This window comes from Lepidochelys kempii, chromosome 8 (assembly GCF_965140265.1).
Source record: "Lepidochelys kempii isolate rLepKem1 chromosome 8, rLepKem1.hap2, whole genome shotgun sequence".
Lineage (NCBI taxonomy): Eukaryota > Metazoa > Chordata > Testudines > Cheloniidae > Lepidochelys > Lepidochelys kempii.
This window is the reverse complement of record NC_133263.1, coordinates 37,234,256-37,258,363: the sequence shown is the minus strand read 5'-3', so window position 1 is coordinate 37,258,363 and position 24,108 is coordinate 37,234,256. Positions and strand designations below refer to the sequence as shown.

At 54.6% G+C, this 24,108-nt stretch overlaps 3 protein-coding genes across 5 annotated transcripts in view; 1 reads left to right on the top strand and 2 right to left on the bottom strand.

Moving 5' to 3' along the window:
- The window catches only part of LOC140915783 (uncharacterized), a 28,752-nt gene extending 13,771 nt beyond the window's left edge, over nt 1-14,981 (top strand). For 2 of the 3 annotated variants that reach the window (XM_073356069.1, XM_073356070.1), the window contains exons 7-17: nt 392-474; nt 1,873-2,010; nt 2,716-2,829; nt 3,395-3,525; nt 4,971-5,188; nt 6,866-6,988; nt 7,470-7,590; nt 7,913-8,079; nt 10,301-10,450; nt 11,552-11,719; nt 12,724-14,981. In XM_073356069.1, the coding sequence (XP_073212170.1) occupies nt 392-474; nt 1,873-2,010; nt 2,716-2,829; nt 3,395-3,525; nt 4,971-5,188; nt 6,866-6,988; nt 7,470-7,590; nt 7,913-8,079; nt 10,301-10,450; nt 11,552-11,719; nt 12,724-12,906 (1,596 nt within the window). In that variant the 3' untranslated portion in view covers nt 12,907-14,981. The remainder of the gene's footprint in view (nt 1-391; nt 475-1,872; nt 2,011-2,715; nt 2,830-3,394; nt 3,526-4,970; nt 5,189-6,865; nt 6,989-7,469; nt 7,591-7,912; nt 8,080-10,300; nt 10,451-11,551; nt 11,720-12,723) is intronic. The other variant, XM_073356071.1, reaches the window with a different exon arrangement.
- Nucleotides 14,982-14,992: 11 nt separating this feature from the next.
- On the bottom strand, nt 14,993-18,994 carry SLC35A4 (solute carrier family 35 member A4). The gene has a single exon (XM_073356072.1). The coding sequence runs from the start codon at nt 18,584-18,586 to the stop codon at nt 17,609-17,611; it is 978 nt and encodes a 325-aa protein (XP_073212173.1). The 5' UTR covers nt 18,587-18,994; the 3' UTR covers nt 14,993-17,608.
- A 98-nt stretch (nt 18,995-19,092) lies between these two features.
- On the bottom strand, nt 19,093-21,183 carry LOC140915785 (SLC35A4 upstream open reading frame protein). Its single transcript, XM_073356074.1, has 3 exons — nt 21,079-21,183; nt 19,786-19,884; nt 19,093-19,454 (listed from the first exon to the last, which is right to left on the bottom strand). Exons 1-3 carry the CDS (start codon nt 21,091-21,093, stop codon nt 19,257-19,259), a joined length of 312 nt encoding a protein of 103 aa, XP_073212175.1. The 5' UTR covers nt 21,094-21,183; the 3' UTR covers nt 19,093-19,256.
- Between the last annotated feature and the right edge of the window lie 2,925 nt (nt 21,184-24,108).

Below are 24,108 nucleotides of genomic sequence, written 5' to 3'. Positions count from 1 at the left end.
TCAATTTCTTTTCACATCCCTGCATGTGCCCCATGGAGAGCCAGCCCGCCGGGAAGGGGGAGGCTCCTAGTTCAGCTGCTTTACAGCTCACCACATATAGTTTGTCAAGGGTGAGATCCCGCCTGGGCATAGAGCTGGTCCAAGGCCTCTGCACCAGGGCTCACTGGAGTCATGTGGCTGGCTCCCTGCATCGCAGGCAATCCTCATTGTTAAAATAGCCCCACAATCCAGGAGCCCTGTGTGAAACCACCCAGCCCACAGTGTGTTCTCCCAGCACCCCCTTGGGCTCCTGCCCCCTCGCCATGGAGCACTCCCCGCCCAGACAGCCCAGTGCCAGCTCTGCTCCATGCCCAGGGTGGCCCCTGCTCAGTACTAATGCTGCTCGTTATAGCTTTGTGCAGATGGAAACGCCTGGGACCTGCTCACCCCCAGAAATCAAGCCCTGCACGTGCTGGATGTCCCCCCGCTGGGTCTGTATGTACCTGATCCCTCATTCCTGCTTCTCCCAGGGCATTAGCAAGAGGCTTCCAGTCCCCAGCACCAAGCTGGGTGTTAAAGGAGCTAAGAACACAGTGTGGGGATGGTTTCAACAACATCTCTGAAAGCTACACGCTGCCCTTGGCCAGAGCATTTGGAGCTTGGGCTTGGGGTGCCATGGCACAACTGTGGGGTGTGTGGTCAGGACTGGAATAGGGAATAGTGCTCAGGACTGAGCATTGGAGGTGGGAGGGCAGGACCAGGAGAGTGGGGGATGGAGCCAGCCAGGACTGAGCACCTTTGGCAGAGTTGTTATGAGCCTAGGAAGAGACAGGGTGGGGAGGACAGTGGCTCAGGATTGGGGTGCACTGCAGAGCTGGGGGTGGGAATGCAGGAAAGTAGGGGTGCACTGCAGAACTGGAAGGAACCCCACCCAGCACCCAGACACTGTCTCTTCCTCACCCAGGGGCTTTGAATCTTTCTGTTTCTAAAGCACTTCATTTAGTCAGGGACAAGCCTGCAGCTGGATAGAGGCCAGTGGAGAGAGGATGGACTGGGGGCTGGCTGGGAGAGGCCGATTCCCAGCTGCTGGCAGCAGGGGGGACATGCCATAACCATGCAGCCAGGGGACATTGTGGTGCTCTGCGCTCACTCCCATTGACGGTACCACCCAGCAAAGCCCGACTCTGGGCAGGCAGAAAGCAGCTTGGCTGGTGGCATCTGGAGGGGGGGGATGGGGAGGCTTCCTGTTACAGTGTCACTGATGCACTAAGGCGGCAGTGGAAGGAGGCTGGGCTCCATCCCCGAGTTGCCTGAAGCTGAGGGACAAGGCACCCCAAAGGCCACTGAGCAGCTGCTCTGCTCTGCTCTGGGAATGGTGCCCGAGCCTGGGAGGATTGGGGGCGAGGGGGCACCCTGTCCCTAGCCAGGGAAGAGGGTGGGAGGAAAGGCCTGGGTGATGAACTGCAAGAGGGAAGAGGAGTTTGGTATCTCTGATGTTGGAGAACGTGTTGACTCCACAAGCCTGTGGCCTCGAGCTCTGCTCATCATGTGGTCTGGTAGGACCCAGGGTGATCACAGCCAGGGGAAGACCTGGGAACTCCCCAGGCCAGCCTCTCAGTCTGCACAGGAACTGCTCCTCCTCTGGGGCAGCAGAGACTGCCCCTCCCCTGGGCTGGGGTGAGAGCTGATCCTGTGGGCTGGGGTTGGGCTAGAATGGAGCCAGGCTCTGCTGCAATGGGAGGTGACAGAGCTAGTCCCTCCAGAGAAAGAGCCAAAGTAGGAGGGGGACAGGGGAAGAGATCCAGAGGGTTTGGTTGCTCTGCCCCATGGGGGGCTCGTGCTGGTTCCCTCCCTTTCCCCCAGAGCCTCTTACTCCTGGCTCTCTGCTTCTAGGATGGTGGAAGAGGCAAGTGAAATTGTTGTGTCCAACTCTACAGCTGCCTACAACTTCTATGTGAGGGGGCTGGAGAACAGTCCAGCACTGTCCCAAGGGTATTCGCAGCAATCCCAGGGGGAGCGGCATGCAGACACGTAAGGATTAAGGCAAGGGGAGGGCACCCTGGGGTGTGTGTAGTGGTTGGGGGGGGTGGCCCTAGGACTGCTACTGCACATCTTCTGTAAGGGACCCTGCATGCTCCTTGGCCATCTCCTATCCACTTCCCAAGCAGACCTGGCCCTGCTTAGCTGGGTGAACTCCCAGAGCACAGTGGGTTGGCTGGCTGCCATCTCAGAGAGCTCAGGGCCAGATCCCGAGGGCTCCCCAGCCAGGGCTTGAAGGGCTGTGCATGCAGAAGAAGGGGACTGGAAATGGGACCAAAGGGCCTTTCCCAAAGCCCAGGAGGGGAGAAGGTAGAGAAGCTGCTGGCAAGAACTGAGCACTGGCCCTCTGGCCCCTGGGAGCTGGATTCAGCCCTGGGGCAGTATATCCTGCATCCCCCTGGACAGAGAAACTCCAAGGCATCTCCATCGGAAGCAACCACAAGCCACGGTGTCTTCATGCCGAGCTCCCAAGGCGTGTACCTAGAGGGGAAATTGTGGTAACTTGCTCAATTGCCATCACAGCAGCAGGACTGACTCAGCTATGTCCTGCTGCGTGAGCAGCTTAGCCACAATCCGTCACCCAGGGAGCGTGCCAAGGAAGGGGCCCTTCCGCTTGTCACAGCCTGTTGCCCCCTGGTTCCTGGGAAGGTGAGCAGCTGCCCCCCACATATGCCCTCACCCTCCTGCCTTCCCCAGGTGCGCCAGCCTGTTCACCCTCACTGTGGAGCAGGCGCTGGAGGGCTGCAGGTGCCAACGCTCGGCTGTCAGGATTTTGGAGTTCCCCCGAGGGGCCGGGCCCTGTGTGGAGCCGTACGTATGGGGTGGTGGTGGGGAAATGACATGCAGCTCCAAGTTGCTTCTCCAGGGCATCAGTCCATGGCTTGTCCATGGTCAATGGGGTCCTGCAGAACTCACTGCTGCAGGATAATGAGGCCAATAGTTCCATATGTTTGAAAAGAGGCTAAGGTTGGTATATGAGCAGCAGCAGCAATGGCAGCCAGGGCTCACAGTCCCCCTGCTTCGCTATTATTTATATGCATGGCCATAGCACTCAAAAGCCCTGGCCAGGATCAGGGCCTCATTGTGCCAAGTGCTGTACAGAGCCTGCCTGGTCACTAGCTGGGGGCAGGAAGGGATTCCCTCACAAGCCATGGTGCCCAAACAGCCAAGAGTTTCACCCACCTTTCCTCAGCAGCACCTAGCACTGGAGATCGCCCAGGCTGAGTGAGGCTGGGCTCCTATGTGCTGGGCCCTTGGCCTTATACTTTGAGTCCCACATTAATTAATAATAATAATGATTATAATGGTGTGCTGTTATGTCCTTGTGCCCTCCCCCCTGTGGGGCTCTCACACCCAGTGTCCTGTGTCTCTGCAGTTTCTCACCCCTGCTCCGAGCTCTGGCTCCTGGTGAGCTCCCAGACGATGCAGGATTCCTCCTCTGGATTCTCAAGCAGACGCTAGAAGGAAACAACCTCATGTTCCTGCTGCTGTGTTTGACCCTGCCAGGTACTTGCCCCATTACTGCCCAACACACCCACTCCGCCCCAGGGCAGGGGTTGGTGTCTGGGGTCCATGCCCTGGTGCTGAGTCTGCCCCCTGCTGGGCAGATCCTGGAACACCCATGCTCAGTTAGCAGAATCGCCCCATCTGCTGGCCAGACTCCCTGAGGGCACAGCCAGGACATGCCTGCAGCTGGGGTTACAGCCCAGTCCAGAGGCAGCAGATTTACAGCGAGCACCTGATTCTGGGTGGAGCAGGAAGGAGCCATGCTGGCCTGTTCTGTGATCCTACAGCTAGGGGCCAGTCAGGAAAGGAGAGAAGGACATGGGATTAACGTTCCCTGTCCCCTTGCACTGCTCTGGACGGAGGGGGTTACCACCTAGTGCTGCGCAGCATGGGGTGGGGCTAACTGCTGGCCCCAGGGCTGCTCTGAGTGGAGGGGATTAGTGCCAGCAGCTCCAAAGGCCAATGTGTTCGTCTGACTCTGCCATGCACTGAAAGATGCCCAGGGGTTTGCCTGGGTAATGGTTGCTTCCTTTCTCCCTCCCTCCACAGGCCTCCCTGTGCCTCTGCACTGCCATTCCTGCACTCATCTAGCTCTGGCTTTGGGGGCCCCATCGTGCAGCCCCACCCCTGCAGGTGCGAGAGCCTTCTCCCCTGCAGCAGACTCCCTGCAGCTCTGTGCTCATCTCAGCCCTTGGCAGGACAGAAGCACTGCCCCCCAGTGGCTGTCCCCCTTTTACTGTAATGTAGTAGCTGCAGAGACCATCCAGGCAGTGAGGGTGAAAGATGCTCTGCAAAGTAAAGGCAGAGAGTTTGTTTCAGGGCTTCCCATCGGTCTGCTCGCCAGGCACCTGTCTGTGCCGCGGCAGCTCATCTCTGCCATCCCGGGTGCACCTGATGTGCTGTCATGCCGGGTCCTGAGTGAGGGGAGCTTTTGCATTCACATGCAGCAACCACAGAGCCCCCTCCCCCAACACCTGAGAGTCCTGTCCTGTGTTGGTCCCTGGGCCCCATTTCTTGGTGATCCCAGATAGATTCCCCAGTCCTTGGCCTGTGATCTCTCCAATCTTTTCCCCAGAAGTTGGCCATGGTCTGACATTCCCACTGGGAGGGCAGGAAGGTTCCCTGCTGCTCAGAGCATGGTGCCAGCTTGTTAGCTGAGAACCAGTGTCTGAAAGACTGCCCAGAGCTCGCACCTGCTGTTGCCTCCAGTCCCTGCATGGCCAGCCTGGGCAGAGTTACTTCGTGTTGGTCTGCAGGGATTGCTGCTGTAATTCAGCCCTCAGGCATGGCTAACTGGACTGATTATTTCAGAAAATTCCCCTCCCCCGATCCTCCCACTGCCCTCTTTCCTGCCTCCCTGGCCTCTGCTCCCTCTAGTCTCTAAGTGTATGACATTGACTCTTGCTCCAGCAGCCCTTGTGGCTGAATGCTCTTTGGTCTTGTAGATGCCTCTGGACAAGAGATCCTGTCAGCCCTTTCGCTGGCTGAGCAGGTGAGGGGACTGGCCAAGAAGGTCTCACCAACCCACTGGGATCCTGCCAAAGCAGTTTGGAGGCAGAGGGCAGAGATCCGAGAGCTGAGGGCCCAGCTCCTCTCCAGCAGCAGCCGAACAGTGCAGGAGAGTGTGATCAGCCAGCTGAGGAGAGTGCTGAGGGACCTGCAGGTGGGAGAAGCAGATGCACTGCACATCTAGCTGTACACAGCTGGGACACTCGTGCCCGAGCTGGCTAGCCAGAGCTGTGCACCATTCTTCACAACACAACCGTGTCTCAGCCAGTGATTTAGATAATGGCATAGAGAGTACACTTTAAAAGTTTGTGGACGATACCAAGCTGGGGGGGGTTGTAAGTGCTTTGGAGGATAGGATTAAAATTCAAAATGATCTGGACAAACTGGAGAAATGGTCTGAAGTAAATAGGATGAAATTCAATACGGACAAATGCAAAGTACTCCACTTAGGAAGGAACAATCGGCTGCACGCACAAAATGGGAAATGACTGCCTAGGAAGGAGTACTGCGGAAAGGGATCTGGGGGTCATAGTGGATCACAAGCTAAATAAGAGTCAACAGTGTAACACTGTTGCAAAAAAAGGTGAACATCATTCTGGGCTGTATTAGCAGGAGTGATGTAAGCATGACAGGGGAAGTATTTCTTCTGCTCTACTCCGTGCTGATTAGGCCCCAACTGGAGTATTGTGTCCAGTTCTGAACACCACATTTCAGGAAAGATGTGGACAAATTGGAGAAAGTCCAGAGGAGAGCAATAAAAATGATCAAATGTCCAGAAAACATGACCTATGAGGGAAGATTGAAAAAATTGGGTTTGTTTAGTCTGGAAAAGAGACGACTGAGAGAGGACATGATAACAGTTTTCCAGTACATAAAAGATTGTTACAAGGAGGGAAAACAATTGTTCTCCTTAACCTCTGAGGATAGGACAAGAAGCAATGGGCTTAAAATAAAGAAGCAAGGGAGGTTTACGTTGGATATTAGGAAAAACTTCCTAACTATCAGGGTGGTTAAGCACTGGAATAAATTGCCTAGGGAAGTTGTGGAATCTCTGGAGGTTTTTAAGAGCAGGTTAAACACCTGTCAGGGATGGTCTAGATAATCCTTAGTCCTGCCATGTGTGCAGGGGACTGGACTAGACGATCTCCCGAGGTCCCTTCCAGTCCTACGATTCTATGATTCTATTATCCTCAGCTACTGCCCCTGCTTGTACTAGTGCATTCAGGGAAAATCTGGGCAGCTGTCCCACAGTGCTTCAGCAGGGGCAGCAGCACGCAGTGCATTCTGGAATGGAGGAAGATCACCCATCCAGACAGCAACATAATAATGTTCTGATCTACCTTCTGGGAAGAGAGCCATGTGCCAGGCCAGTGGTGTGGGACTCTGGGCTGTCTAGGTTACTAGGTTCTAGGGGTGGATGCAGCATAGGTAGATGCACCATTCTGCTGGTAGCACAGTGTATGCCTAGCTATGTGTGTACGCCATGTGGCTGTATGTATGCAGATGGGTGGGCATGGGTTACGTGGCTGTAACACTCTGGGCCTAAGTCTGAACAGAAATAAAGCTCTTGTCTTGTAAACCTGAGTGTAAGCATCCCCAGGTGTCTCTTGTTTCTCCTCATGGCCAAGAGGGCAGCAGGAGTTAGCCAGAGACTGGGGAGAGTTTGTCGCCTGGAGGGGGTTAGGATCTCCAGAGCTGTGCAGGCAGCAGATGCTGGAGGCGCTGTGGATGGTGGCCTCACCTAGGACTTGGCTTGTTGCACCCCATGGACAGCATGGTCCCTGTGGTGGTTACACACAGCACAATGAGGTCTCCTGGGCCTGTTTTCCAGGTGCTGAAGAACCAGAGCTGGGAGAAAAAGAAAGAGACGTCAGAGGCTTTTGAAGGAAGTGGGAGCCGTCATCCTGAAGCCCAGGTGAATCCGGGATTCCAGCTGCTGATTGCTGCCCTCCAGGTGCAGAGCAATGGCACAGGGACATGATAGGGCAAGGAACGTCCCCTTCCCCTAGCAGCAGAGTCATAGGAGCAGGCATAAGTGATACAGATAAAGTCAGAACCCATCCCCAAGCCAAGCAGAGAGCTAGCTTGTAGAGTAACCGGGCAGCTCCCTGCGGGGACAGCTCTCGGTCTCATCCCAGCATTTTATGCACCATCTTCAGAATCTGGGCCACAAAGTCAGGGGAAGCTCACACTCAACACTGAGTCAGAGGTTGGGCAGCTGGGGCCCTGCACAGCTGGCCAGCTGCTGGCTGGGATGAGCTTGTGATGGCTGTGCTTCATCGCTGGGGGGCACTGAGGAGGGGGGCTGGGAAGCAGAGGCTGTGTGGGCAGGGCTGCAGGTGAGGAGCTGCTCTGTCAGAGGTCCCCAATGTTACAATGGATCCTGGCCCCATTTAGCTTTAACAGGGCCCTGCCTGATGTGTCCCACATGACAGGGTCGAATCCCATTGTGGCCGGGCAGGGATGAACAGCTTACAAACCAGGTGCTGACAGATATGTTGAGAAGCCAAGAGTTCCTGGACAGAGGTAACCCCAAGCCGGATGGAGATGTCCCAGGTGTGGGTCTGTCCTTGCCTAGCCCTGGGAGTGCACTGGCTGCTAACATGATCTGAGGGCTCAGATAACTTGTTAAATACCCAGAGAATGGCCCCTCCTCAGAGGCCAGCCTCACCCCACACCAACTGAGAGGGCACCGGCAAGACTGGGTGCAGCCCAGCGTGCTGTAAAGGGGACCCACAGTGGAGAAACTTCCGGGTCTGGGCCTCCTTAGGGGAGGAAGTGGGGCTGGGAGAGGGGCTTGTGTGGCTGTGTTGGGGGTTCTGCTTCTTTTTCCCCAGCACCCCCTCCCCTGCAGATCCCCCTCCCTCTTTTCCTGCAGGGTTTGTTCCCCTCTGTAATGACAAAGGAGGCGAAGCAGCCACAAGTAGCCCTGAGTGGTTTGGCCGAATCTCCCCGAGCATGGGTGCAGTGACAGGAGAGAAGCCTTTGCAAAGTGGAGCCAGCAGAACACAGGAACCAACCTGCACTGCTAGTGTGACCGGCGCGGTGAGTGTGATGTGCTGGGGCTAGGAGAGAGGCCCACGGACACTGCAGAGCAGCCTGCAATAGAAGATCTCCCTGTCTGCACAGATTTGACTTACATCATGGTCACAGGGCTGGCTGCATCTCCCTCTTGGGCCTTCCCCTCTCCTGAGGTGGGATCCTGCAATTTTACTCTCAGGGTAGGCCCTGAGCTAGAGCAGCCTGTGTAACAACTGTACTTACCCTGCAGGTCCAATGGGGTTCAGGCACCTGCAGTTCTTCCCTCCAGGAGGCTGTGGCCAGGGGCACATGGGGATCATGTTTTATTGATTTTAACAGGAGGAACAAAGCGTTTAGAGAAAAAAGTTTTTAAAATGACAGGCAGCCTGTACACATCTCTCACCAAAAGCCCTCCCATCCCAATGATCACTGGACAAGCTGAATTCCTGTGTGGGTCCTGGGTGTCAGTCTGGCCCCCTAAACAGCTCCCCTACAGCCATCCCCTCTCTTGAGCGAGGGGGAGCGGGGGCCTACAGTCCTTTAGATCTTCTGTCTCCAATGCCTTTTCCCATCCTGCCATTGTCTCTTCACAGCCCACAAGTGTTTGTGGGAAAATGGTTTATCTGGAGCCATTCTTCTTCCTGACTGATATAAGCCCCACTGTTATAGACTGGATTTCATCCATCAGGAACTCGAAGCGCTTCACAAACAATACATATACCATTGTTGTAATGAAGTCACCTCTGGGGTGTAATGTGGCAGCTGTCTATCTGCACACAGCAACTCTACACAACAATTTAGACACAAGGGGTTCAGTTTTCCTCTCACTTACCCCAGTGTTGGACTGCTGATTTCCATGGTGTTACTTTTGACTTACCCCATTCTATATGAGAGGAGACTCAGGCCCTGCGAAGCGAAAAGGACCAACGTAGCCAAAGGAAATGTCTGGAGATTTCAGGAAGGTGGTGTTTAATTACCCAAGCAAGATTAGGCCCCAACACAAGGACTCCCGCCACAGGGTTCATGCATCATCCAAAAGCCCCAATACTGTGTAGTTCTAATGAGCTGGAGCCTATCCAGGCTGCAGGCCTAGCCATTCTGGCTCCCTGCTCAGCCCTCAGCCAGACTGCCAGGAGCCCCAGCTGGGCACATAATTGCTGACTGTTCTCTGTCCGACTTGGAAAGGAACTGACCCCCTGCTGTTCTGCTTGGATTGACCTTTCCAAGGGAGCTGTTCTCACTACATTTAATATAGTCCAGCCACTGCTGCCACAAGGGCTCTCAATGCACTGCATCTCCTGCCCAGCTGGCACTACCATACTGGGCTGGGACACTGTGATCTCCAGGTGGGCCCCACTCTCATTGTGTCCCACAGCCACTCCAGCTGGGAGAAGTTACATGCAGAGCCAGTGCTCTTACACCTCCTGCTGGGAGAGGCAGGGATTGCAGTAATTCTGAGAGCCTTTCCCCCACTAGTTATCCTGGTCCCTTCAGCCCCTCCTGCTGAAAGCAATTGGGCTGCAGCCCTCCTACAAGCTATTACAGGGAGGCTACTACAGGGAGGCTGAGAGCTGGAGCTGGATGGAGAAGCCTTGGGAAATCTCTGCTCCATGACCGGAGAACAGAGGGGACTAACTGGGCAGTCACAGGAGGGGATGGGGTCAGGGTGAAAGCTGGTGAGTCACAGCTTGTTCCTCTGCCCTGAGCCCAGCTGAGCTTCCTGCCTCGGCCCAGGCTACTGATGGTGCGAGCTCCTGGGGGTGTGCCTTGGCGACGTATAAAGGGCTCAGAGTGTCCTGTTTGTGCTGCATCCATCCCACATTGTGTCTGCCCTGTGCTATGCATGGCCCACTCCATGCTGCACATGTGCAGGAGGTGAAGAGGACCATAGTGGCCCTGTACCCTATACTGCAACCCTTTGCCCTCCCTCAGCCACCCTGCACCCACTCTGTCCCCGCCCTGTCACCCATTCAGGAAACCCCCAGGGCATTTCATTGGGGAGGACAGGGAGGCTCGTCCCCACCCCTCTTTCTTCCCCGCTTTGCCTCTCTATGGTGTTAGGACAAGGCCCCTCCGGCACAACACTCGGTGCAACCCCGCAGTGCTCCCAAGCATGCAAATGCCAATGCAGAGGGACCCCAGGCTGCCTGCCCAGCTTCCTCTCTGCACCCCAGCACTGCGGCTGGGAATGGCCTACATAGGAGAGTCACTTCCTGGGTGCCTTTTCATGTCTGCTCTCTGCCAGGTGGGGAGCTGGGCCTCTCAGCAGCACCCGGCCCTGGAGCTGCAGTTTGCTGTGGCCAAGGCCAGGAGGCAGCGTCTGCGGGAGCAGCACCAGCGGCTCATCAAGCAGGAACTGCTGAAACTGGAGGAGGAGCTAGCAGGGAACCAGCAGGTGAGTGGGGAATGGACCGTCACCGGGGACCTGGGGCTGAGCAGAACACAGGGTGATGAGGCAATAAAGGGGCCCAAGAGCAATGGTCCCAGATGGCAAGCTGAGGACAGTTGTCCATAGCAAGGCATAGAGCTGCAGCCAGCCAACACCGGAGCAGAGTGAGGAAAATGGGCACTTTGCAGTGACATCAGGGGCCACGCTCCAAGGCTGCAGGCACAGGGAGGCTCTGCCCGCCAGGAGCTGGTTACTGCAGAAAGGACAGGGATCCCTGGGGTAAGGTAATGCTGCCCCAATCTGCAGTATCTTATATGGGTTCTCCCACTGCAAATCAACCCCTATCTGAGAGGCTGCGGTGGCAGCAAGCCCAGGTATGGTCCTGGCCCTTGCTCATGCCCCCAGCTCTAGAGGCATCTTTGGGGACAACCTCCTGCCAGCTCTGAGACAAGGAAACCATGAGACAAAACCCACAGGCTCCTTGCCCCTGAGGCAGGAAAAAGGCACCTGCAGGATGGCTGGGCCTTTGGTACTGGGAGCAAATGGGGGCTTTAGGCATGGGGGTAACAAGCAGATGGGATGAGTCACTGGAGAGGGCAGACTGGGCAAAGGGGACCTTGCTGTGCTTCCGGGAAGGATGGAATTGGATGGGGGGGAGTAGGTGGGAGGGGACGGGGGGACTGCCCTTGAGGTTTGGACCATCCCGTCCCAATAGGCAGCTGAAAGGCTGTGCTCGTCCAGGTGAGCTGCTGAGCCAGTTTACAGCTGCCCAGACCCTTCCGGTCCTGCTCCCCCAGGCCCAGTTCAAACTGGATGGCAACAGTGACTCCTGGGGGGCAGGACAGGACTCAGAAAGATACCAGAGCAGAAGCATGTCAGGGAAGGAGCATTCCCCATGGCTGCTCTGTGAGGAGAGGTCCAGCGTGCTGGTGCTATGCATGCTGAGACGGATGGTCAGGGAGCAGGACAACCCCTTCTTAGCCCTCTGTGTGAGCCCAGCTAGCAAAGCCAGCTCAGACTGAGCCTCATGGTTTGGGCAGGGCCCCCATCCCTTCTGCTGGGACAAGGGTGACTTCCCACAGCCTGCCTGAAAGCTTTCACTCCCAGCTCCCTCCTGCCCAGCGGGACGCACGGTGCTGGCCCAAGGAGAAGGCGGTGCTGGCCCTACAGCTGGAAGCACTGCAGAGGGAATGGGCCGAGGCAGAGAAGGACCTGGAGGCGCTGTACCAGCAGCACAGACTGGAAGTGGAGGCTCAGAAACAACATGTGCTACAGGTCACCAGGGGCTAAGCTGCCGTTCTCTGTGTCCAGATACTAAGGGGGTTGGGGAGGGATCAGGGCATGGCCCAGGACAGCCCAGTGGAAGCCAGTCACCCCACTGGCTGTTTAGGGCTCCATGAACAATGAGTTGGTTGGCCTATTTCCCAATGGACAGACGTTCCCATCACAGAATCAGTTGGCACCAGCTGTCCCCTTTGTTGGCAGGCTCAGCAGAGCACACCAAGGGCCATGGCCAAGGGCCAAGGGTGATGGAGCTCCACCGAGCAGCCCCTCATAGTCAGGGTTGAGGCAGGGGGGATGGGAGCAATGGACATCAGGCTGTTAGCTCCTTTACCCCCACAGCACTGCGTTCCCTCTCCACAGGGCGATCTTGCATGGCCCTGGGATGTATCTTGACAGCCTCTTGCAGCCCGCTGAGGAAGCCGATAAGTTAGCTAGGAGTCTGCAGGCCTTCCCCACAGGAGACTCAGGAGCCAGCGTTCATGCTTTGAGGAGCTGTCATTGCTAATAAATTCCCCAGCTTACAGCTCTGTGAGAGCAAGATGGGCAGAAAGAGAGAAGCCACAGGGCCCGAGCAGGATAAGGCGGCTGGCAGTGCTGCCATGCAGGGGGTGCTTACTGTGACACTTGCTCTTCTGAAGAAGGGTGGCATCTTCCCCCTTAGTGCTGCTCCCTACAGCACAAAAGCGACAGGGAAGGGCACAAAGAAAGCCTCCCCCACTCACTGAGCCTGCCCTGAGGAGCAGGAGAAACTCTCTGCCCTGCCCAGTTGGGTTAGTCCCCTGCCCTGGCTGAGCCATCGTGACACCCACACACTGGGCTACTGAATGCTACTCTGAATGGGAACAGGAAGAGGTTTGCAACCCCAGATCCTGCCCCCAACCCCACATAAGCCACAGCTCTGACCTGGCACAGCTCACTTGTTCCCCTTTCCTGGTTCCTGGTTGAGAGGCAGGGCTGGGGCACTGTATCGTAAAGGGATTGACTGCTCTCTGCAGGTATTTCGGGCCTATCGGGGCCTCTCAGAGGAGCAGACTGATGCGCTGGATCGACGGTACCGGAAGCTGCTACAGGAGGCCCTCCAGGATGCCATCTCCCTGTCTGCGCAGAATCAGCAGCTCCGCACACACAGGCAGCTGGGCTGCACTGAGCGCGCCTCACAGACAGACCCGCACTCCTGAGCAGTGAGCTGTGCTGTGCCAGAGCGCTCTGCCCCCACCCCTGGGGGAGTGAACACTGGAGGGTGTGTGTGTGTGGGGGGGTGATGCCTGCCAATCATTCCAGGGAGGAGATGCAGCATAGGTAACCTCAGGGCCAGCCTTTCTTACAGCGCCAGGCAGGTATTCTGGTGTTTTAGCAGGTCTCTGAGCAGCTGGGAAGCTCTTTACCTGCATCGGGGAACTGCCTGTGTGCAATGGCAAACTGGCCCTGGGAGGTTATGGGGGACTGAGCAGGCAACGTGTGAACACATTGCTAGCTCAATACAGCACCTTCCCCTCTCCCTGACTGGGCTGGGCTGGGAGAGAGCAGAGCGTCAGCAAACGTAGCTTTAAAGCTACAACTCCCATCAGCTTCTAGGCCCTCAGTGGGAAGTGCACTGTGACCCTGTTCCCAGCTCTTTTCCACAGCAATGGGGCAAGGCGTAACAGGGGCTTGGAGCCCAGTGCAGTACTCGGACAGCTGCTCCCAACTGCTAGGGGTGAGATACCCACTGAGGTCCAGCTTCACATGCCCAGAAATCACTCACAGCAGCAAAAGCAGCTGCACACGTCAGCAAGGAACCTGGCTCTGGCTCCAGCCCAAGGGCTGTCAGGAGCTGTTAACGCACACAGTGCAGTGTTCAGAGTCCAGCCGCAGTTCCTCCGGACCTAAGGAATGTCTCCCTGCAGCAGAGGCCAATACACCCCCATGGGACCAGGTGTTAGGCATCTGAGGGAGGGGCTGACATGCAGGGCTGTTAAGGCGCCGGCTCCCACAGCCTTTCATCAGAGCAGAGGCCCTGGCACTACCACACATCCTGCCACTCCAGGAAGTGTCCCAATCTGGAGCTAAGGGACTAGGTGAAGGCTCTCAAAGTAGACCATTTAGGCCACACTCCCTCTTAGAGCCTCAACCACTCCTACCCCCATGTGTGAGAACTAGCCCCCTTACCCTTGCTGATCTTGACGCACGTGCAGCCCGCCTGGCCTAGGCCTTGAGAACAGCCATACACCCTGTTCATTTAAGATGCTGCAAAAGATGCACCTGGTGCACTGGAACAGGCCTAGCCTGAGTGTCCACCACAGCCAAGCCCTTCACTGCTGCCCTGGACTGACCCCCAGGCAGGAGCCCCCGTTACAGCCTGGGGTAAGGCTGCTGTGTAGGCAGCAGCTAAGTGGGTTGAAGCCTCGGCCATTCCAGGGCTCTGCCCCAGTTAGGTCCCAGCCACACTACAGCATTTAACTGCAGTGTAAATGAATCCCCCAGCTCATTCCAGGGGGATGGGCAACCTGATCACAGCCTATACAGACAGTACCTTAAGCTCAGCCCCTTCCCACAGCAGGAGGACTTACTGCACCTTCCATATGCACCCTGCACCTATGGTGCCAACAGCAAGTGGGGCCTTCTCCCCTCTCCCCGGAAAGATTTGGAAGGGGATAAAGTGCTTTACCCATGGGGCAGGATGCCTAGCAAACATATGGGTGGCTTGTTTTTCCTCAATGGTTTATTCCCCCATTGGATTCAGCCAACAAGGAGGGAGAGACATGCAGAGCTCGCTGTGCGTACTGCAGGGGACCCCAGTAAGAGCACGAGCAGGCAGACACAGGCATTTGGGAGTAGTTCCATGGGTAGTCACTGTCAGTGGACCCGACAGGGTTCTGCTAAGCTGTCCAGAGCAAGGGTTAGCTCCGCACCACAGGGGAAAGGCTGAACAAAGCCCTCGTGCCTCTTTCCAGGGGCTGTCAGCAGTCTGGAGAATTGTGCTTCTGTGGCACTGCTGAAATACTGTGGGAAATGAACTGCATGAGACAACTGGACCAGGAACCCAGGGCAGGTTTCTCATTCCCTCAGGCTGCTGCCAGCTGAAATAAGCCAATGAGATTCTCAATAAACAGTGTATTCACACGTTCCAAGAGGATGCTGCGCTCCACTGAAGAGGGGGCCCTTCGCTCCAATCGAGAGACACCCATATTAAAATGAGGTCAGACTGGGGGCTGGGCATTCGCCTGCTTGGTCTGACCAGTCTCCATGTCAGCAAGCAGATAGGAACAAGACAGTTACAAGGAATAGGAAAGTGCAGGTTTTAATACCACAGCCAGCGCCAGGGTAGGCGTTGCTGTCTGGCGCACTGGGGGTGACAGGAATTGAACCTTGTCAAACCTAAGGTAGTACAAATCCAGATACAAACCCAACATTTATACAGACTAAATAGTCACTCTCAGAAACGTGCACTGCTGCAGGCATCAGCTGAGAAGCAGGGCAATAGTCCCATGCAGCTGCACTGTTCCCATGGGGACTCCAGGTCAAGTGGGAATCAGAGGCCTGTAGCAGGAATGGCTGCCCCCTGCCCTGCCCCAGCCTGGAACTGCAAGCCTGGGACTGGCACAGTGGGAAATGGGCAATTCAATTCATGAGATGAGGTACAGCTTCCCTGAGGTAGGGAGTTTGGGCTGTACAGCACAGGATCTGCCCAACAGCATACTGGGAAGTACAACACTCCAGGGCAGCCCAAGTTGGAGCTGGCAGGAGTGTGGAATGTAGTCAGACCTCTGTCCCGGGAGGCAGCAGCTGCATGTGGTGGCTTCTACAGGTTAACGGGCAGGTGCATTGGAGGAGACAGCATGGTCAGCGGAAAGGTGTACGGGGAAGGCAGTGCAAGACCACATGGGTCAGCCCAAAGCTCCAGCCCTGCCTCTCAGAGTGCGCTTTTACTACATTTCTAGGCTAGGGAGGAAGTATTAGCCCCTGTTCAGACATCCTACTCTGGAAACAGCTGAACCCCTCGCTCAGTACACACAGACCCCTGATGAGGTTGGTACAGGGAATGGCAGAGCAGAAAGCTCTCCCCTGCCAAGCTGACTGCTCAGGCTCCTACACTGGCTGGTACAAAGCAGGGAGCTGCCTTCCTCCCACCCAGTCAGTTGCTTGTAAAGGGTTCAGTCATTTATGGAGAAATCCAGGGCTTGGCAAGGACAATTTTCAAGGGGGCAGGTCTCCATCACCTGACTGACAACTGGCAGCCCCACTGCCTGCCTGAGCAGCCCCCAAAAAACAGACTGGACCATGGAGACTGAATAGAGATGGGGTCCCTCAAGGTGGGCCACTGGCATGTGTGCGGGAAGCTGGGACTGCCAGGCCTGCATCTGTTTTGTGTCTAGACAGAAGGGTCAGTCTGCAGGGCTGCCAAACCAGCTCCTGCCCCAGCACTGCAATCACCCCTGCCTTCAATTCTGGGCCTCTTAATGATTCCAACCATTTTATTTGGAAGTTTCTTTTCCTCTCTCCCAATCAACAGGAAACTCCTCTGGCTTCAAGCCACCACCCCAGCTCCTGCAGCGCATCATAGTTGACAGCTCAGCTAACACTCAACAGTAGCTGCTTTCATACTGAAGATACAGATCTATGCTTCAATCCAAAGGGCAAGAGGGGAAGCAGGAGTCAGCTGTAGGCACTGGGTACCTTGGAAATGGGCTGATGCTAGTGACAGATTCACCAGATGGGTTCCAGCTGGAGCCCAGGTGATCAGGGCTAAGCTCTGCAAAAGTATTTAGGCACCTAGCTCCCACTGGAATCAGTAGGCGTTAGGTGCCTTTGAGGATCTGGATCCAGGAGTCTACTACAGGTTAAGAGCCAGATTTGGAGAAGCGCATGCACCAGTGTGCGTGTGCAAGGAGTGTGAGTGATAACCATGTACACACAGGCCCCCAGCTGAACAGCAGCTGGTCATGTCACTGGAACTTTCCAGGGAGACAGTTACATGTATCGTTTACACTGACAGAAGAGTTGCCGGCTCTTTGGTGCTTTGTTACAGAGATGAGAGCAGCAGGTAGGAAGGGATCTGGAAAATACATTTGCCAAGTGCTGCATGAGAACAAGGCTCTGCCTTGGAGCCGGTGTGCAGCTCACCGCAGAGGATGTGCACAAAACCGGGACTATCCCCTTCCAAAAGGCACTTTGAATCTGTAACGGCTGGATCAGAGCTCAGAGCATTGTGGAGGCACAAGGCATGGCCAGAGAAGGAAGCAGCTCACATCACACAAGTGGTCCTTGAATGAGCTGGAATAGGTGCTGCTCAGATGTAAAGAGTCCCTCAAAGCCCTCCAAGAAAGGGCCTGAGGACGGGAGCTCAGGCAAAAGGGGAGATGGTCACAGAGGACCCCAATAAACTGCTGTTACTGTCACTGGCTTAGTCTTCACCAGGAAGCCCTCTCGCCCTTCCCCTAAAAGTGATACATTGGGCCTGGGCCTGATCCTGCAGACACCAATGGCGGCTGCTGAGTCAGTGCCTTGCGGGACAGAGTCCCTGTATGCAGAATACTGAGCCCATGCAATGAACATGTCCCCTTCCGTGGGGACAGATCCCCTCCTGCTTCTTCGTGCTGCACAACAAATAGTGCAATTCCTCACAGTGCACATGCTAGCTACAGGCAAGGTCTGCTTGTGATAGCCAGTAGCTTTCAGCTGCAGCCCTACTGCCTCACACATGCTTGTCCCTGACCTCAGGTGATGGGTTCTGAAGGGAATCTGCCCTCTAAGAGTGCAGCCAGGCCAGACTAATGCATTTGTTACATAAAAATGAGACAAAAAAAAAGAACAAGCCGTTGCCACTCCCACATAATAGCCCAGAACATGCCAGCTATAGCTTCAATACCAGATGTCTCCCACAGAGCTGCAAGGTGGAGTCTATTTGACTCCATAATACAAGTGAACAGCCAAGCCGATCAGCAGGACAGCAAGGAAGAAAAAGGCAGTGAGCTGCAGGCTGAAGAGCAGGATAGATAGGAGGGCGTTAACAAGCATGGAGCAGGAGATAACGAAGAGCCTGGTGATGTTACTGCTGTGCTTCATGACAACAGACATTATCAAGCCATTCAGGGCCTGGCTCACCACAATTACCAGCACCCATAAAGAGAAGCCATCCAGGAATCCAGCCCCATTGCTGCTCAAGAGATGGGCAATCAAGTTCAGCAGGACTCCAAAGAAGTAAAGAAACAGGTTCTGGAGGGTAAGTGGCAGATCTTGGGTTTTCAGGATGACTTCGGTATAGACAGCAGACAGGCCTGATATCAGGGAGTACACAGAGATGAGCAGCAAGCCAATCAGGGTGAGGTGCAGCTGCATCTCAGAGGAGCTGGAGGAGTGCTGCAGGTCCTGGAGGCCCCCATAGGTGTAGCTCACCCCAGCAGCTGTTAGCAGGAAGAGGGCCAGCCACTTGTGTAGAGAGAGTCTTTGGTGCAGGAACATGCTGTACAGGAGAGCAGTACTGCCAATCTTCAGGTTACTCAGGACCTGGTAGGTGCTAGGATCCATGAACAGCTGCATGTGAACCACCAGGTTATTGTTGGCAGCATAGAGCAGCGCAGATAGGGCAAAGGGGGCAGCATGGCGCCATGACAGTGAGACTCCCAGCTGCCTCCAGTCCCAGATCAGCAGGGAAATGAAGGAGAGCACCAGCTTGGTCAGCTCAGTAAGAACCACAACAGATGAGGCGCTGAATGGGATCTTTCCATCCACTTTACACAGAGTCAGGAGGGGAGCATGAGAGCCATAGACAGTAACAGACATGACTAGCATCAGTGCCCACAGCACTCTCTTGAGCCCCCTGGTGGCAGGGCTGAGCAGTGAGCCAGCAGCACTACCATTCGCAGTAATTATTCCCATGAGGCAGTGGATACCAGCAAAGGGGAAAGGGTAGCACTTGGTCCTTTCACAGTCAGAGTCTCAGTAGAGGCAAGATCATTCCAGGATGTAGATGTGTTTCTAAAAATCAAGTCACCTCCTTGGAGAGAAAGAGAGCGACAACAAATGCCATATATTTAAGGACAGTCTAATTAGGAAGACACTGAACTATTCATTACATGCTCAATGCAAGGAGAGGAACATGTTTGCTCTTCATCAGGGAAAGAAATGGAGGTCTCCCTAGAAATCAGACAAAGCACATTTCCTGGGCAAGGGAATAGATATGTGAAGGGGTGTAAAAATAGCGTGTGAGATGATCTGACACAGCCGCCCTTCCAGTCTACTTGGGGGGAATGCAGGGTAAGAAATTACAGTGAGAAAGGCAGTTGTCAACATCCAGATTTTGAAGCTCGCAAGCACTGGACAGTTGAACGCGCGATTGCTACCTTCAGGGTATTCCGATTAATAATTTTTGTAATCAGACCTGCTGATATTTCACACTGATCTGATATTAAACATGTTTTACAATGGGCCAGAATGACATATATAGCTACAGTCCTGAAAGCCCCTTAAGATCATGTCAAAGTTGACTAGGATGTCTAAGATGAGAAGAGCTGTTTCTGGAGTGCACCGTTGTCCAAAGGATTCTCCTCTAGTCTGGTCCTTTCCTCAGTGAGCTGACATAGTCTCGGATTGTCTTTTCAACATTGGGAACTGCATAGGCCTGAGCTGCATATATTCCAGTGCAGGTCCCAAATACAAATCCTAGGACTGCAGAAGATCGGAGTTTGGCTACAATGTAACCTGCCAGAAACCCTTTGAGAAACGGAGATGCCAGCAAAGAACCATCCTGCAGAGAAAAAGGAGAGAAAGGGATAAATAGCTTCTTGGACAAAAGTGTACCCTAATGCATAAAACTTAGTTGGAACACATTGTCTTCTTCCACTGATTTCCCTAGACCGCTGTTGCCAAGCTTGTGTAATGTTATCACCACAGAAGAAATAAATATAACCTCAATATTTTGCTGAGAAAAGCAAGTAAAACCAAGCATTCCTTGGAGATACAACTAGTGTGCACTCTGAGTGGAACAGGATACATTCATTCTACTGGAAGATCACAGAACAGCACAACTTCTGGGGAGATTAATCTAGGGCTAAAGTGTTAAAGAACTCCAGTTTTACCTGGCCCACTCCAGCCTGCACCTCATCTTCCACTCGCTGCTGTAAGTTTTCCAACTGAGACTTCAAAAAAGCAAGATCCTTCAGCTTTGGCCGTGGGTCCTACACAGTAAAAACAAAAACTTGATGTTGCATACTGCTTACAAACATGCAATTCAGTAACTTCATGACAAGGAGTCAAATTCCTTTTGTTCAGGGAACTACTATTCTGGCACAGCATTTAGGCCATGCTGAGGAGGGAGCAGGAAATGACTAGAGTGATGCAACAGACTGCACTAATGTTGACAAAGTCACATTTTAGATAGATCTTTTAAATTAAAGATAGGAAGCTAAGGCTTCTCAGGCTTGTTCAGAACGGAATTAAGACTGCCTAAAAATATCCCATGGTTACTGAAGTTTAGTTCAGTCATTTTAATTCTGAAAGGGCTTAACCTATGTCGAAAGCCCGTTATTTTCAACTTCAGACATTCTACAGTCATATGCATAATGAAATTTACAAGTGAGTCGGATTTCAAGCCTCCAGCAGTGCAATTTTGAGAAACGATAGTAGGGCTTGATCTGTGTCACCTACAGAATGCCTTCATGGGGTGTATGCGCTACAGGTCAGGCCACCCGTAAAACCAGAAGTCCCTACAATCGCGGCACTGTGCGGAAAGCGCATTACAAAATGCGAGCAACCAGAAACGGCCACGGAGTTGGGAGAGCTGGAGGGAGGCGGCTAACGCCGCACCGTGGCAGGCTACGGAGTATGTAGCTCAACAGTGGAGTTAGCCCATTTATGGGCGGCAGCAGGCTCAGGTAACCGCTTGGGGGGCACAGTTACGTAGTTACCGAGCATTGCCTTCGCTGTTCCGGCCACCGGGGCACCTGAGCCCGGCCACCGAGCACGGCTCAGCACGGGCCGGCCGCCGGCATGGCTCCCCGGCCTGATATTTCCTCGCCGTACGCAGCCCAGGCCGAAGCGGGGGCAGGGGACGCGGCAGCTCGGGGCTCTCCAAGCCGGGGGCTTTCTCCGCCCCCCGGAGAACTCGGGCCCAGCGGAGGAAGAGCGGCCGGGGACGCGCCCGCCAAGGGCGCAGCGAGGCCCGCTGCCCGCGCGAGGGCTGGGGCCGGGCAGGCGGCTGGTCCCGGCCCGGGTCACAGCAGCGAGCCCTCGGCTCCCACCGACCCCCAGCTGACGGGACCGGCACCACCGCCTCCTGCCTGGCTCGAGGGGCGTCCGCCGGGCCGGGCCAGGCCAGGCTGTGAGGCGGGCGCCGGGCACGGCTCAGCCCACCCTCCCGGCGCCCCTCTCACCTTATCATTCGCCATCTTCAGGCCCGGCCCTCCGTTCACACATGCGCACTCCACACAGCATCCCCAGCCCGGGCGCCATATGGCCCAAGCAGGCGCGTTGACAGCTGAGAAAGGCTTATTGGGCACAGAGCGTCACGTGACGCTGTCAGATCAAGGGAAGGGAACGAAGGCAAAGTAGTCGCCATCTTTAAACAGGGCGGAAACGCTTCCTGTCCCTGCCGGAAAGCATAGACCAGAGCCGCTACCCCCCCCCCAACCGCAGCGTGAGGGGTGGTGCGTGGCACCAGAGGTTGCGGGGGGAGGTTCCAGCCGCCACATCCCGCGTACCCGTCTCATCACGGGATCCGCGCCACGTCAGCTGCCCACAGCATGATGACCGTCCATGTCTGTCCCCTCCCGGCCCGTGGGCAGAGCCCTGTGTCTCCTGCCTAATACTGTAGTTCATTTATTTGGGAACGGGGGGATTCCATGATACTTTGTTTACCCACGTGTCGGGCGGGAGGGGGGGTCTGGTGTGGGGTGAAGAGCACCCAGGCACTACCATTCCGGGTGGGTTTGTCATTGCATACATTATGTTTAATATTATTTCATATTTGCAAAAAACACAGCGTCCTACCCATAGGTAATCCATGTTCACATGCCCTACATGCCCCCTTTCCTTATTTGCATGCACTTGGATACTCACCTGCACATGGAACGTGCCCTACTTGCACACGCACAACCATGTGCACACAAAACATACCTTGTGCCCATGCACACATTCCATGCTGGTATCCCATACACACAGACATTCCATCAGCGCTCCACAGAAGAAGCACTCCTAGCACATGTATGCCCATGGAGAGCCTAGGTTCACACAGCACACATGGGTACCTCAATTTCTCACAAATACTGCATATGCACACCCACACCCTAACCCATCAGTATCCCACATTCACATAGCCTGTGTCCACATGAATACTTCAAATACACAGCCACTGGGCATACACACATAGGCCATGTACAAATGATATCACACATTCCCAGAAATACTGCATGTGTATATTGGGCTCACCATGCACACAGATACCAGATTGTTCACATAAACATGGCTACCTGCCCAGTATGCAAGGATAAAGGCATAGGCACAGTGACAGCTGCAGAGTGGACACAGTGATCCCATGTGCATATGGCTACCAGCATGCTCAAAGATATCCCCCAGGCAGATCTTCTAAGCACCTTACTAACACTGACCAGTTAATTCAATTGGTATCCAATCTAATCTGGGGCCATTTTAATGCACCTCTCAATGCTTTTGATAATCCCATCCTAAGGGTTTCCAGCACTTTCAGATAGCATTAGAAAGGCAGTGTAATCCAATGGCTAAAGCAGGACACTGAGAGTCAGTAGTTTTGGATTCTGTTCACAGTTTGCTTCTGACAGACTGTGTGACCTTGTTCTGTGCCTCTCGACCTCAGTTTGCCCAGCTTTAAAATGGGGATTGTTTAAAATGTTTCCTTCTGGGAAGCCAAATTTATAAAATGTTTGAGAACCACACTGAGACCCTCAACTTTATAAGGACAAGGCAACCTCATTTACCCCTGCTGGAATGTGGCTGGAAGTTGAAACTAGACAAATTCTGACTGGAAATAAGGTGTAAAATTTTGACAGTGAGGGTAATTAACCATTGGAACAATTTACCAAGAGTTGTGGGGGATTCTCCATCACTGACAATTTTCAAATCATGATTGGATGATTTTCTAAAAGATCTGCTCTAGGAATTATTTGGGGACAGTTCTCTGGCCTGTGTTACACAGGAAGTCAGACTAGATGATCACAATGGTTCCTTCTGGCCTTGGAATCTGACTGAGGTCATTATGAAACACCAGACAGCACTGGAGAATATCCCTTTGGCATCTCTCTAGCTCAGGCATTTGTAAATGCTGAATAATAGTTCTCTGCCTGTCTCTAGCACCTTCTAGCTGAGAATCTCCAAGCACTTTACCAGCACTGAGCAATTAAGTCTCACAACAGATGGGTAAACCAAGGAAGCAGAATAGGAAGTGATTTATCATTGGTGACAGCAATGCTGGGAACAGAGCCCTGGTCTCCTGACTCCTTGCCCTCTGGTTTACCTACAAGCCCATGTTTCCTCTTAGTGGGGTTGGGATGACTCCTTAGAGTTAGCTAGACAGAGAGGCCCTTCTAAGATCAGTATCCCTCTTCACTGTGACACAGAGTGGGCTGTGTTGAATGAGGAGGGGCTGTGTGATGGTCAAAGCCAGCCTTGAACTTTGTCCCCCAAGGTACAGAAAGGAGCTGCCCCTTTAGTTTGTGTCTGAGTGGGGCTGAGTGGAACCCTTTATATTTCACTTAAATACCCAGTGTTCTTCTCCCAAGAACCCCAATCCCTGTACCTACCACGGTAGAGCAAGCTCTGCTCCTTGGGAGAGGTGTTTCTACCAGGGAAAGCTAGAGACAACAGCAGTTTGCCCACAATAATCCTTCCGCCTACAGCTTTGGGTGGGAAGCTGCTCCCCACCCCCTCTCCCAAATGCCCTATGGCAGAGATGGGTGGCTGAATCTGGTCCCACTGGAGAAAGAAGCTGCTCTCAACATTGTCTCCTTAGACCACATGGTTTTCCTGGCCCTGCTGGGAAAGGGGAGTCGGGTCCCATTACAGATACTAGGGTGATGGGTGTGGGAGCCAGTGGGACCCTCAGGATCCCGTTGGACGTGGATCCTTGCTGAACAGAGCTGGCCAGATGCTCCCTTCCTGGACGGAGCAGCCGGGTCTCAGATGAGGGCCGGAAGCGTCACAGCCCCTCCGGCCAGGCCTCTGCCTCACCGCTGCAGTGACCCTGATGAACACTGCGCAGAGTGGCCGCCTTTGGCCAGCTCGCCTGGCTGCAGCCGCGGCCTGCCCCGGCAAATGAGCCCCCTCGACCCGCACCCCACATTCTCCCCAGCCCCTCTAGCCTGGCTCCCCCCGAGACTCTGGGCCTCTGGCACGCCACGGACCCACTGCTCCTCCCTTCTGCCCCGCCCCGT